At 43.1% G+C, this 14,281-nt stretch overlaps 1 protein-coding gene across 7 annotated transcripts in view; it reads right to left on the bottom strand.

The window, feature by feature from the left end:
* Positions 1-14,281, bottom strand: part of gramd2aa (GRAM domain containing 2Aa) — a 49,846-nt gene that overhangs the window by 23,464 nt on the left and 12,101 nt on the right. For 2 of the 7 annotated variants that reach the window (XM_055662662.1, XM_055662665.1), the window contains exons 1-2: positions 10,971-11,165; positions 4,350-4,466 (exon numbers count right to left, since the gene is read on the bottom strand). In XM_055662662.1, coding sequence (XP_055518637.1) covers positions 4,350-4,466; positions 10,971-11,050 — 197 coding nt within the window. In that variant the 5' untranslated portion in view covers positions 11,051-11,165. The other 5 variants (XM_055662664.1, XM_055662667.1, XM_055662668.1 and 2 more) reach the window with 4 other exon arrangements.

Here is a 14,281-nt window from a genome sequence, read left to right as displayed (position 1 = left end):
TATATCAGCATTTAAAAGACAGGTACATGAATGGAAAAGGTTTAAATGGTAATGTGCCAAGTGCGGGATAATGGAAGTAGCCTAGATGGGACATTTTGGTCGGCATGGATGAGTTGGACTGAACGGTCTGTTTCCATGCTGTATGAATCTAGGACTCTGACTCTCTAATCCACAAATTTATACTAATCCCACTTTATTCTTCCCACATTCTCATCAACTTCCCCCAGATTTTACCACTCAACCACAAACCAGGGGCAATTTACAGTGCCCAGTTAACCTATCTACATATCTTTGGTATATGGGAGGAACCCGGTGCAGGAAGAACACACAGGCAGCACCCAAGGACAGGATTGAACTCGGGTCTCTGGGGCTGCACTCTGCCAACTGCAGCACTGTGCTGTCTCATTTTGTCTCTGCACAAAGCCATTCATTGGGTCATCGTTTCGCCTTCATCTTATGACCAATGGTTTGTCAGGGGAGGATCAGTGGATTATTTGGGATCTTTCTTTGGAATTGAGCATCTCCCTGATGTTGGAGTCTTTAGTGCGGAGGAGAGCATTTTTTGGTCGTGATGGTTGACAAGGGTCAAGGGCTTGATCAAAGGTTAATGACAGGACATGTCTGCCACCGCCCACTAGTGAGATCCAATATAGAGTCATAGAGCGATTCAGTACAGAAGCAGGCTCTTCAGCGTAACTAGTCTGTGCAGAGTGGTCTTCCTGCAGCTGAGTAACTACATGGGGCTAGCACAATGAATTGGAACAGAAATAAACGACCCCCACAACGAGACACTGTGCTGAACCACTGGAACCGTGCTGCACACTGACAAATGGTCAGGAAATCCGTGCTATTCCTCAAGTGAGAGCGAAGGGTAAGAACACGCAAGATATGAATTAGAGCCAGCACAGACTCAATGGACCAAATGGCCTCAAGCTACGTCACGAGAAAATATCTGTTATCACGGACAGTTTGCGAATTGTGCTCCATGGATTGTATAATAGAACTTTACCTCCATCGCGCCGTGTGAAATATTATTAATCCATGGGTTCATCTTTCCCATCCAGTGGCTGCATGAGATGGGTTTGAGAACTCCATTTCAACAAATTAGCAGTGAATAAGGGCAAGATGTACATTGGCAGTTTTAACATACCAGTTACTGCTGACAAAAGCCAGCCCCTGAATCTTTTCACTGCTCTTTGCTAGTAAATTTTTGTAAATTAATGGGATTTTTAATGGTTGTTCTGGACCCACAGTTATAATGAGCAGTTGAGAAAAGATTCTCTGACAGGTCCTGCAGGAACTTGCTAACACACTATATGAGAGTCGAGGTCCCATCACTGTCAGTGTTCCAGGATTTGCAAACTACAGCCCCTCTGACGCATCTCTGATACAGACCACTCAGCCCCCATCTGATGTACACAGGGCTTCTAATTTTCTAATTCCTGTTTCCCATCCCATCTCCCCCTCTCCCTAGCTCATCCTCTACTCCAACATTGTGCATTGGTTTCCCCGGAAATTGGTTGTTAATCTAGTCTGCAAATCTATGGCAACTCCAATCAATTCATTTTATTTGCCTTGTAGTTTGTACTGTTTGCCTTCTGAAAGATGACTTGTTAGCATTGTTGCCTCACTGTGAAAGGTAAATAAGATCGTGAATCAGGTGTTATCTCTGTTATCAGGCAAATGACCAGGATCTTTAATCAAACTTTATCTTGAACTAGATAAGACACAAAAAGCTGGAGGAACTCAGCGGGACAGGCAGCATCTCTGGAGAGAAGGATTGGGTGACGTTTCAGGTCAAGACCCTTCTTCCAGCTAGTTAGGGATAAGGGAAACGAGAAATATGGACGGTGATGTGGAAAGATAAAGAACAATGAATGAAAAATATGCAAAAAAGTAACGATGATAAAGGAAACAGTCCATTGTCAGCAGTTTGTAGGGTGAAAATGAGGTTGGAGGAGGTGCAAGTGAATCTAACCTGAAAGGACTGTCGGGGTCCCTGGACAGAGTCAAGGGAGGAGGTATAACGACAGGTGTTGCATCTTTCTTCTGCGGTTGCAACTGGGGGGGGAGGGGAGGGGGTGGGGGGGGGGGGGGTGGAGTGGGAAGGAGTGAACTAATTTATCTGTGCAATGTGGACGACTTAATTGTAATCATGTATAGCCTTTTCTTTGACTGGGTAGCACGCAAACATTTGTTTTTCACTGTACATGTGACAATAAACTAAACTAAATAGAAATGAACAAATCGTTGCAGTATAACAAAACCAGTAAAAGTACCAGTCTCCTTTTTAAAGCAGTCACATTTAGAAAAAGAGATATTAAGAGTTATATACAATTTTGGTTAAGGTTGAGAATGGGAAAAATTTAATAGGAACCTGAAGAGGAACTTTTTGGCACAGAGGGTGGATGGTATATTGTGTGAGCTACCAGAGGAGGTAGTTGAAGCAGATACTATAACAACATTTAAAAGACATTTGGACAGGTAAATGGATAGGAAAGGTTTAGAGGTTATGAGCCAGACAAAGGCTGGTGGGACTAGTATAGATGGGGTATCATGGGCAAGTAGAGCCAAAGGGCCTGTTTCCGTACTGTATGATTCTCACCTGTGAAGCATTTACAGTACAAACCTTAGTTGCCTGACTCTTAACTGTCCCGTGCCCTGGCTCTTCAAAGGACTGACATCTTCAAAAGACGCAGGTCAAGAGTCTGATAGAATCATCTCCGTTTGCCTGCACCAACATCATCCAAGGATGTCAACAGCATCCAGAACAAAACAGCTCATCTATCCCGCTAAATACTTGCTCTCTCCCCCACATTCACACCAAGATGACAGAGTGTACAGTCTGCAAGGTCAACTGTGATCTCACAATGTCTTCTTGGCCACCACCTCCTGAACCTGAAACTTTGCCACTTAGAAGGCCAAGGACATCAGTTGCATGAGAACACCACAACACATTGGTTCTCCTCCAAGTTTCACTCCATCCTGATTTGGAAATATATTGTCTTTACTGGGTCTTATGTAAATTCCTATGTACTGTGGGAAAACCTTCAGATAGATCACAGCAGCTCAAGGAGGGAGCTGGCTGGGAAGGTCAAGTTAGGAGAGGCATCAAATACTGATTTCACCAGTAACACTCAGGTGCTGTGTTACACATGGCTATAGAAACAATGGAAGTAGTTCAAACAAAATACTTAAGGGAAGATACCAAGAAAGTGGTCTCAAGCAATTTGAGAAACTAACTGGGGTCAGCTTTTTTCACTATGAGAGAGTTGATAAAAATCCTTAAACAATCTTTGGGGAGATAATTAAAAGGTTGCACTAACATTTCATAGAATTACAGCATAATAGGAGGCCATTCAGTCCATTGAGTCACCAGCGTCTCCTGATACCTGACCCAACTGCTGAAGCTTCCCCTCTATTGACCTAACATGAACCATTTTGTACACGTCAACCAAATCTTCACTTCACACTTGGGGAAACACAAATGGATTCCACTCCAGAAATGGTCCAGTTCTAATTTAAAGACCCTGATTATTTAGAACAGCATTTAGGCCTAGTTTAAGAGTTCAATCCTTACCCCGGGTGCTATCTAGGTGGCTATTTACTTCTTTCCGCCGTTAGCACATGGGTCTTATCTGGGTGCTCCATTCTCCTCCCACATTCCAAATCCACACGGGTTGATACGTCAACAGATCAAGGTAAATTGCCTCAAATGTGTAGGTGAGAGATAGCATCTGAGGAAATTGATGGGAGTGGAGGAAGAGTATCATAAAATGCAAAGTGGAGTAAATGTGCTTGATGGATTTGGAAAACCCAAAGAGTCTCCTTGTATGCTTATATGACTGAATAACTTAATTGAAGGCCGCACAGCTGCTGCCTCACAGCGCCAGAGATCTGGGTTCGACCCTGATCTCGGATGCTGTCTGCGTGGAGTTTGCATGTTCTCTCTGTGACCATGTGGGTTTCCTCCAGGTGCTCTGGTTTCTGTCCACATTCCAAAGACGTGTGAATTTGTAAGTAAATTGGCCTCTGTAAAGTGCCCCCAGTGTGTAGGAAGTTGGTGAGAATGTGGGAAAACATTGATCACCTGTTCACACCAGTACTATGATTGGCGTGGATCTGGTGGGCCGAATGGCCTGTTTTCATGCTGTATCTCAAAACTAAATCATGGATTCTATATGTCCCATCCACGGGAAATACGTTCAATCCTGTCATTTAAAAACCAGAGCTCCCATTCCTTAATTGCCAAGTCTATTCCACTGGTTCACATACCTTCCCGCTAAACCCCAATATCATAATGAAATCTGAACGTTCTATTTCAACGAAGATCAGAGGAAGAGCTGTACCTTCCACGCGGACGTGATTCGAAGCTATCTTCTTCCACGGAGGTCTCAATAGCGTCCAGGTTTGGGGAGGGGCTGCGGGAATTCTGTAGAGGGTCCATTTCCAATGGCGGTTTCAGCCTATAATAACAGAAGAAAGCGTTGGAATTGTCCATGTGCAATGGGTTACTTGTACACCAACAGAGAATTGTATGTATGTAGCACCTCCAATGTAGGAATCTTCAAGGTCCTTCGGGAGAGAGTAATTACACAAAAATAGTTGACACAAAATGCTGGAGTAACTCAGTGGGTCAGGTAGCATCTCTGGAGAAAAAGGTGGGTGATGTTTCAGGTCCCTTCAGAAGGGTCTGAAGAACGGTTCCGACCCTTAATGTCACCCATCCTGTTTCTCCAGAGATGCTGCCTGACCCGCTGAGTTACTCCAGCATTTTGTGTCTATCCTCAGTGTAAACCAGCATCTGCAGTTCTTGCAAAGATTCTTCCAAATCTGCAGTTCCTTCCTATACCAAAACATTTGGCACTTGGATTCTAGGCAAGATGACTGAAAGCTTAACCGAAAAGGTAAGTTTTAAATGTCTTCAACCCAAAACATTAATTATGTGTCTGCCCAACTTGCTGAGTGTTTCCATCATTTTATGGTTTTTATTTAATGTGAACATTCTCACTATATCCCAATACGCATGACAATAATAATAAACCAAATCAGAACCTTCGTAAAATTTAATGAACAAAGAGCGGGAGTGGGAGATGGGTGAAGGAAGGAGAGGTGGCAGGAGGAAAGAGAGCTAATAGACAAGGCAGTTGTGGAGAAATGGAGCCAGGCCAAGATGCAAGAGTGTAAGAAATCAAGGAACATGGAGGTGTTAATAAGATAAATGCAGTAACATGGCAGTCACTTGATTGTTATGAGCAGATTTAAACTTACAGTTAAAATGACTTTACAAGTTAGATTAAATTAAAAGACAAAAAGGAACCTAAAGTATTGCATTTAAATGAATTGAGTATAGAAGTTGGGACGTTATGTTACAGTTGTACAATACACTGTTGAGGCCGCACTTGAAGTATTGCGTTCAGTTTGGTCACCCTGATGAAAGATGCTGTTAAGCTGGAAAGGGTGCAGAGAGGATTTATGAAGATGTCACTTGGTCTCAAGGGCCTGAGATATAGGAAGAGATTGGGCAGGCTAGGGCTTTATTCCTTGGAGCACAGGGGATTGAGGTGTGATCTTACGACGGTGTATCAAATCATGAGGGGAATAGATAGGGTGAATGCACACTTTTTCTCAGGGTAGGAAAATTATGAACTTGGGGCCATAGGTTTAATGAGAGAGGGGAAAGGTTTAATAGGAACCTAAGGAGTTCTTTTTTTCCCACACAGAGGCCAGAGGAAGTAGCTGAGGCAGGTACAATAACAACATTTAAGAATAATTTGGACAGGCACATGGATAGGAAAGGTTTAGAGGGATATGGGCTAAATGCGGGAAAATGGGAATAGCATAGATGGGGCATCTTGGTCAACACAGACAAGTTGGGCCGAAGGATCTGTTTCTGTGCTGCGTGACTCTTTGATCCAAACTAGACAAACAATGAAGAATCCAAATGAGCAGCAAATCTTTACCGACTCTGAACAATGAGCCTCTGGTCAAATTTCTCAGAAATGATGATGTGACCAGCTCCCCGCCAAAATGGGGCATAGAGGCAAGGACCTCAGGACCCTCTGCTTCACAGTGGATCAGCCTTTTTCTGGCTGTCAACGCAACGTTAATGGAATAACAAGCAAATATTTCACAACACACAATTAATCTCCTGGGCCTACACTGCTTCATTTGATTTTTGACCACACAGTAATCATTTGACAAGAGATTAAATCCTTCTGGGAATGTCCAATTCCATTCTGCTCTTTCAGCTAAGTCACTGTACTCTGTCTAATTCATTTAATCAGTCAGCAGCTCACATGGTGGCAATGGTTACAGTGAAGGGCATTTTGTGAAATTGATTTGTCAAAAATAACTTTCTTCATGAATGCAGTTGATCAAAGTTGGTTTTAATCCACAAAGTCACAAAGGAAAATAGGCGAGGAAGGTTTAAAGATGTTCCACTCAAATGAAAAACAAGTTCATTTATGTGCATTCTTTATTGACATGTTATTTCTTTTCCAGTTAGAGTTGGAAACAGGTCCTTCGGCCAACTTGCCCATGCCAATCAAGAACGCCCATCTATTTTAGTCCCACCTGCCCACGTTTGTCCTATATTCTTCCACACCTTTCCTACACATGTACCTATCCAAATGTCTTTTAAATGTTGTTATTGTACCTGCCTCAATTACCTCCTCTGGCAGCTCGTTCCATATACCCACACTCTGTGTGGAAAAAGTTGCCCTCAGGCTACTATTAAATCTTTTCCCCTCAGCTTAAACCTATGTCCTCTGCTTTTTTAATTCCCCTACACTAGGTACTAGACTGTCATTCGCCCTATCTATTCCCCTCATGACCTTATACACCTCTATAAGATCACCCCTCAGCCTCCTGCACTCAAACCTTGGCAACATCCTCGTAAATCTTCTCTGCACTCTTTCCACTTAATGACATCTTTCCTTTAGCAGGGTGCCAAAAACTGAACACAATTCTCAGTTTCACCAACGTCTTGTACAACTGTAATATAACATTCCCACTTCTATACTAAATATCCCGACTGATGGGGGCCAATATACTAGAAGCCTTCTTGGCCATCCTATCTACCTGTGACGCAATTTTCAGGGAACTATGTACTTGCACTCCTACTTCACTGTGCTCTACGATACTATCCTGGGTCCTGCCTTTCACTGCGAAAGTCCTGCCCTCGTTTGACTTCCCAAAATCCCATAATCGCACTTATCTGCATTAAACTACATCAATCACCCCCTGCCCAACTGATCGAGATCCTGCTGCAATTCTCAAATCAAAAAAACCTCTTGACTTGTCACAGCCTGGTTCAGCAACTCAAACACCCAGAAACACAGGAGATTACTAAATGTGGTGGACACTGCCCAGTCTGTCATGGATACTGTCGAAGGAATTTAAAGGAGGTGCTGCCTCAAAATGTAATCATCAAGGACACACACTACCCTGGCCTCGTGCTCATTTCACTCCTGCCAACAGAAAGAAGGAATGAAGAAATCTGTAAACTATGCCCTCCAGGATCAGGTACAGCTTCTTCCCAACAACCATCAGGAACACTCCAAACAGCAATTAACTACAAACTATGAACTGTTTTTGTTGCACGAGGGACTTTGGGCTTTTTGTTGCACTAATATTGTTTTTTTTCTTTTACATGATTGAACTTTTTTTTGCTTATTCTGTTACCTATGAATACTGTGTTTATAGGCCTATTGTGGTGCTGCAAGTAATCATTTTATCGTTCAATTTTTGATACCTATGACAATTAAACACTCTTGACTTGACTCTTATAATTTTAGCCAACATACAAAAATAAGCAGTCACCAAAACAATATCCTCTTGCATAGCACCCAGACAAAGTTTGAGTATGGAAATGCCAAAGACTGCAGATGCTGGAGTATTGAGTAAAAAACAAACTTCTGGAAAAACTCAGTGGGTCAGGCAGCATCTGTGGCTGGGTATCCCAGAGTCAGGGGCTGGGTATTTCAGAGTGAATGACTCATCTTCCAACAACCCCAAACCCTACCATTTCTAATGCACAAACCAAGTAAATATTCTCAACTTGAATGGATGAGTAAAACATCAACAGCATTCAACAGATTTGACACCAACCAGGATAAAGCAACCCACCAGACTGTTACTCCATCCAACACCCCAAACATTCATTCTCTTTACCACTGGGGCACAGTATGTAACATCTATAAAATCACATTAGGGCTGTTCTGACAGAATACCCTTAACATGCCACTCTGCCACTATGAAGGACAAATTGTAATTGTAATTAATTTATTAGCCAAGTATTTAAACATACAAGGAATTTGAGTTGCCAACAGTCATATAAAACAACAAGATACATAACCACATAAAAATTGAACATAGACTTAAACAGCCGCCACAACAGCATGTGAGAATCCCCAGGGCACACAGCACAAGCAGAGACCCACAGCCATCAGTTCAATGTTCGGGCCACACACACGCTCTTTCACCGTGATATGACCAGTTGTAACGACCACTGTCACTCTCTGTGCAATCCCTGTCCGCCCGAATAGTCAGAAAGCCGTCCACACTCGCACTAAACTCCGGGATGTCCTCAAACACCGAGATCATTGCACTCGCGGCACTCCCTCCGAGTCCTCACCAGCGCAGGCAGCACGTCCATCTTGTTTTTTTCGGCGATTTCACATTCCCCACTGTGATGGAAGGCAAATAACTTATACCATCTTTCCTCCTTTTCTCCCGTGATGGGGGCAATCGAAGCTCCCATGATCGGGGTGATCGAAGCTCCCGCATTGGATCAATCGGAGCTCCCATGATCGGGGCGATCGAAGCTCCTGCGGTTGGAACCCCCGCAGTCGATCCCTAACAAAGGATCCCGCCAGTTCCACGATGTTAAAGCCGTAATGCAGACAGAGATACGATGAAAAAGTTGCATCTCTGTCGAGGTAAGAGATAAAAATAGGTTTCCCCTAACTCCCCCCCACCCTCACATAATACATAAACTAAAGATACACTAAAAACATACAAGTAACACAGTAACAAGAGAAGAAAAAGACAAGACAGGCTGTTGGCGCAGCAGCCATATACGGTGCCAAGGCAACAGATGCTAGGGAACACCACCAACTACAAGTTTCTCTTCCCCTTGTGCAGCACGTTGAGGAAATATATCATGGCTCTTCATCACTGCCGGGTCTAAATCCTAGTAACTACCTCTCAAAAATCACCAAAGGATTGCAGCGGTTTTAACCACTTCCTTCACAATGGCAAATAAGGATGGGCAATAAATGCTGGTTTCATCAGGGATGCCCAGATCCTAAGAAGCAAATGAGTAAAAATATACATTTTCCTTCCTGTTAGTCACAAGTTGAATGGAGCTAATCTTCTGCCATTTTAAAAATAGACAAAGAGCTACTATTGTGTCAAGATCTTTCACAGCCTCAGGGCATCCAAAGAGCATGTTTGCAAAAACGTAACTGAATGTGGAGGTTCATTTGGAACATAAGCACCAGAAGATATAGTGTGTAAGAAGGAACTGCAGATGCTGGTTTAAACCAAAGATGGGCTCAAAAAGCTGGAGTAACTCAACTTTCACAGAGATACTGCTTGACCCGCTGAGTTACTCCAGCTTTCTGTGTCTACCAGACAATATTGGTTGGTAAATGGACATAGGGCTGAATGGCCTGACAGTGTTGCAAATCTTATATAACAGACCTTTGTTTAGAAACCTTGTGCTTTGCTCTACCTGTATATCTGTCTTCCAGACCGTGCATTTGTTTTAAGATCAACGCCGCAGAACGAAAGGGAAGGCTGTTTATCATCACATCTTCACAACCTTGGAATGTTCACAAACAGGTTTGCAGTTGAGCAGCAGTTGTTGCTTTAATGTAGAAAGTTTGGCAGCCACTTTGCAAAAAGCAAGAACCAACAAATAGTACTGAGTAAAGAACAGATAATCTGCCAAATGAGAGATACTGAATGTCTCAATTTAATCTCTGGTGCAGTCCTCAGTACTGTTGTCCTAAATATTGGGGAGGACTGAAAATACAACTTCCGATTCAAATGCAAAATAAGACACACTGAATCACAGGATCATACCATGATTCCTAGTGTAGCAGCCCTCTGGCCCCAACCCCATTTCCTCTGGGCATAATAGGAAATAGAAAGCAAGGGAGCTTTTATATATCCTCAACAGAACTTTCCAGCAAGTCAAGCTTAGTGTCACAGGAATATCACGGGTACAGGACCTCCCAGGGATGGAGGACTTTATTCTCACTTCACATTTCCTAATGACATAGAAGGTGGTAATTCAGTCCATGGGGACTATGCTGGATCTCAGAACATAAATAGGAAATGCATACCTCCTTAGGGCAAGATCAGACTTGATTTGAGAGACTTCAGACTTCAGAGTTGCACGATGGCACCGGAATGTGGTGACTCTTTGCGTGCTGTCCCAGAAGAGGATTTACTGTGGAGGCCAAACAAGGTTTGGATTGGGGCCCTTCTTCACATTGCTCTCAATCCCTAGTACTTTGTTTTTCAACAGTCAAGAGTGTTTAACCGTCAAATGTACTGAGAACAGAATAATGACATTCTTACTTACATTCCCCCGAAACGCAATACACATAGATAATATATACAGTAATAAACAAAAATTCAGGCCGTGTTTACCACTCTCTGTAATCTTCGTTTTTGGGTGTTCGAGTTGCTGAACTAGGCCTTAATGCAACAAGCCAGTATGCTCTCTACCATACACCTATCAAAGTTCAAGAGAGCATTCATCAAATCTCCTGATTCTTCTGATGCAGAGGCATTGACAGGCTTATTTGCTATTGCATCAATTTTTTGCTCAAGATTCGGGCATCTGCAGTCTAATGCGTCTCTATGCCACATATTAACATAGCAACTCAGCAAATAGGAGGACCCACATCTCAGAGAGGTGATAGTTGTTAGACTACTTAGCCACTATAACCTACCCCAAAGTGGTAGAATATGGAGGAGCTGATGGTGAAAATGGAGAAAATAAAATGGGATGCATGTTAAATGAGTGGTTCATGGTCAGCGCAGACTGGGGGGATCAGCAGCACTGCCATGTGCTGTATGACTGAGACTCTATGAAAGAAACACATTCATATAGATTGTATGTAAACCACAGCACCATACCACAGTGTCTGACACAAACCTCTCTGTAAGTGCTGGTCTCCTTTAAATAGCATTAAACTATAATTTTTAAAAATAATTAAACTATAGCCTCACTAAAGCACCAAATACTAGCTGAGAAACACAAAATGAAGTGTTTAAGTTTCTTCTTCTCCGCTGTATCCGCGAGTAACGGTGGGAGACATTGACCACAGCTGACAGCGAGCTCTCATACATACAAAGGGATCAGTGTACTCACTGGAGCTCAGACAGGCCTGCAAGCAAGGCTCCAATCAGAGTACGAACTGTGGAACAGTCTACAACTCTCCCTTGCAAGGGGAGGGGAGTGGAAATTTCCACTGCACCAGAGGAGAAAGTTGTTTATAATAGTTTATGATTAGATATCTCTTAATCAGGGAATGAGAAAAGATTGTGCTGAACTTTTCAAGGTTGAATCCATGATCAAGATTATACCAAGATGATAATCCATGCAAAGAGAATGATTACCATTTTCTCCAATTTGAATATTATCGCATTGATTTATAATGATGAGACAAGGCTTCACACAACAATGCCCATATAACTTGCAAAACTCAGTCAACATCTGATCAGATCATAATCTAACTCCAATAATACTCAACTAAGTACCTGATAATGAATGTCCCAGCATGAAAACTACTGTAATAAATTCAGAAAATGCTGGAAAAATCCCAGCAAGTTAGGCAGCATCTGTCGAAACAAAAACCCTTTTGGGTCAGGATTCAGGATCATCGCACTGAATAGTTATATTCTGGCCCACTGTCAGGACAGACTCACTGGATACAGCAACAGAATGGTAGGTCACAGGTCAGAATTTGAACCCTATTATTTTCATAGCATCAGATTGAACACAGCCAAGAAAACCCACTGCAAATTACATCTGCCAGCCTTCTTTGCAAAGGAATGGTGGCAGTACCCAGGCAGCATCTGCGGAGAAAGAAACATAGTTCATGTTTCACATCCAGAATCTTTCAACAGAAAGGTCACCAGTGTAGAACAGTACACAGCACAGGAACAAGCCCTTTGGCCCACGAATTCTGTGCCAAATATGAAGGGAAGTGAAACTAATCTCTTCTGCCTCAACCAGAAATGTTTATTCAGTTGTTTTCTCCGCAGATGCTGCCTGACCTACTGTTTACAGCATTTACATTTCTTATACCAGCCGTCCCCAGCTGATAAATCAGTATCCCATCAGAAGTGAGAGTTGTAAGAAAATAGAATCCATTCGAGGTGCAGGAGGAGATAGCACCATCAACGACACTACACACTCAGGCCTGTGGATGGGTGTAAGCAAAAACACAGGAGATGATCTAATTGATCTTATTTACCCTTCTCCCCCCCCCATCCTAATCTCCTGCACATAACCTGCTATCAAGCTTCTGTACCGTCCTTCCATAAGCTAGGGTAATATCCATTTTATTTCTACCTCATTGCAGACATTAGACTTAGTCTATGGAACTGGTGCGCTGCAATGCTGAGAACAACATTCTACACTCTGTATCCTGCTCTTTGCTCTACCTATTGTACTTGAGTTTCACTTGATTTTACTAATGTATAGTACTATCTGATCTAATTGGATACCATGCAGCACCAAGCTTTCCACAGCACCACCGTACACGTGGCAATAATAAACCTAAACCTAATGTTTTTCAATGGCAATATGAATGGAAGTGACTTCCTCAAAGTCCTGGCGAGACCATCCAATGTAGTTAGGACACAAATTCAGAAAGTATCTATGATGACAAATACCACATTAGCTAATAAGGCTAGAGTTTATAATTTCAAAATAAATTGTTACAATTGAACAAGGTGTGGGTGAGACCACATCGGGGGCACTGTGTACTGTTTTGGTGAGTATATTAACAAAAAAGGAAAAACTAGCATTGGAGGCAATCCGGAAGAGATATATTCCAGAGGTAATTCCTGAGATAAAAATGTTGACCAGTAAGAATGGATAAAAATATATATGATGTGTGTATTTTGAAGTTCAGAAGAATAAGTGATGATGTTAGTGAAACATACACAATCTCAATGGAAACACACGGAATTGCAGATGCTGGAATCGTGAGCAAAACACAAAGTGCTGAAATAACTCAGTAGCTGAGGCATCATTGTTGGAAGAAATGGATAACGGCGCTTCGGGTCGGGAACCATTTTCAGATTGAAAATGGATCCGAACCTAAAACGTTGCCTATCCATTTCCTCCACAGATCCTGCCTGACTCGCTGAGTTAATCCAGCAATTTGTGCCTTTTTTTGGTGCATTTCACGTTAGCCTCCATTTTCTGTACAAAACATTATGCTCAAGATCCTAAGAGGGCCTGACAGGGTAGGTGCCAAGATGCTGACCATTTACAACTAACAGACAAGGACTGTGATGGAATATTCCCTGCTTGATTTGGTGAGTACAGCTTCAAACAACACTAAATCTTGGTACTTTCTACTTCACAGCAACTTAAAGAGTATCTTCAGCAGAAAAACTGTATTGGTTTGAGGTGACAAATTGGCAACACCTTCCAGAGACAAATGGCAAAATGCAACAAATGCTGGCCTTGCCGATAGCACCACTTCCTATAGATCAGGGGTCGGCAATCTACGGCCCACAGGCCAAATGCGGCCCGTAACTCAAAATGACCCGGCCCGCATGCGTTTTTTCTTCTCTCATAATCATCCGGCCCGCAGACTTCCATCATCTCCGATACCTGGAAGGTGATTTCGGACCGAGGGTCGGGTGAAACACTGTGAAAAAGACGCATTCAATCCTGCTGTCAATCCTGAGGCTGGGCTCCTGCTCCCGGGCCCGAGGCCGCGGTGGAACGTCGAGCGCCGCCAAGCTCTGGCTGAACCACATCTTGCGCAAAGCCGCCGACACGGCCACGCACCTTCTGGGTCTGGACTTCACTGTCGGGATCGGGGTTGTCAAAAGGCCAGGCATGAGTGAGTGTGATATTTGAGCCACTGCCTTCAGGACAGAGCCAAGGCAATGGTTCATAAGTGCGCCATGTTCGTGAGCACCCGTAACTAGGGTCCAGTGCTCCTGTTGGCGTCCTTGAAGGGGCGGGATTTATGTGAACACGTGATTTGACGCCGGTCATCCGGGGCAGGATCCA

This window comes from Leucoraja erinacea, chromosome 36 (genome assembly GCF_028641065.1).
Source record: "Leucoraja erinacea ecotype New England chromosome 36, Leri_hhj_1, whole genome shotgun sequence".
Taxonomy (NCBI): Eukaryota; Metazoa; Chordata; class Chondrichthyes; order Rajiformes; family Rajidae; genus Leucoraja; species Leucoraja erinaceus.
This window is presented reverse-complemented; position numbering and strand designations above follow the sequence as displayed.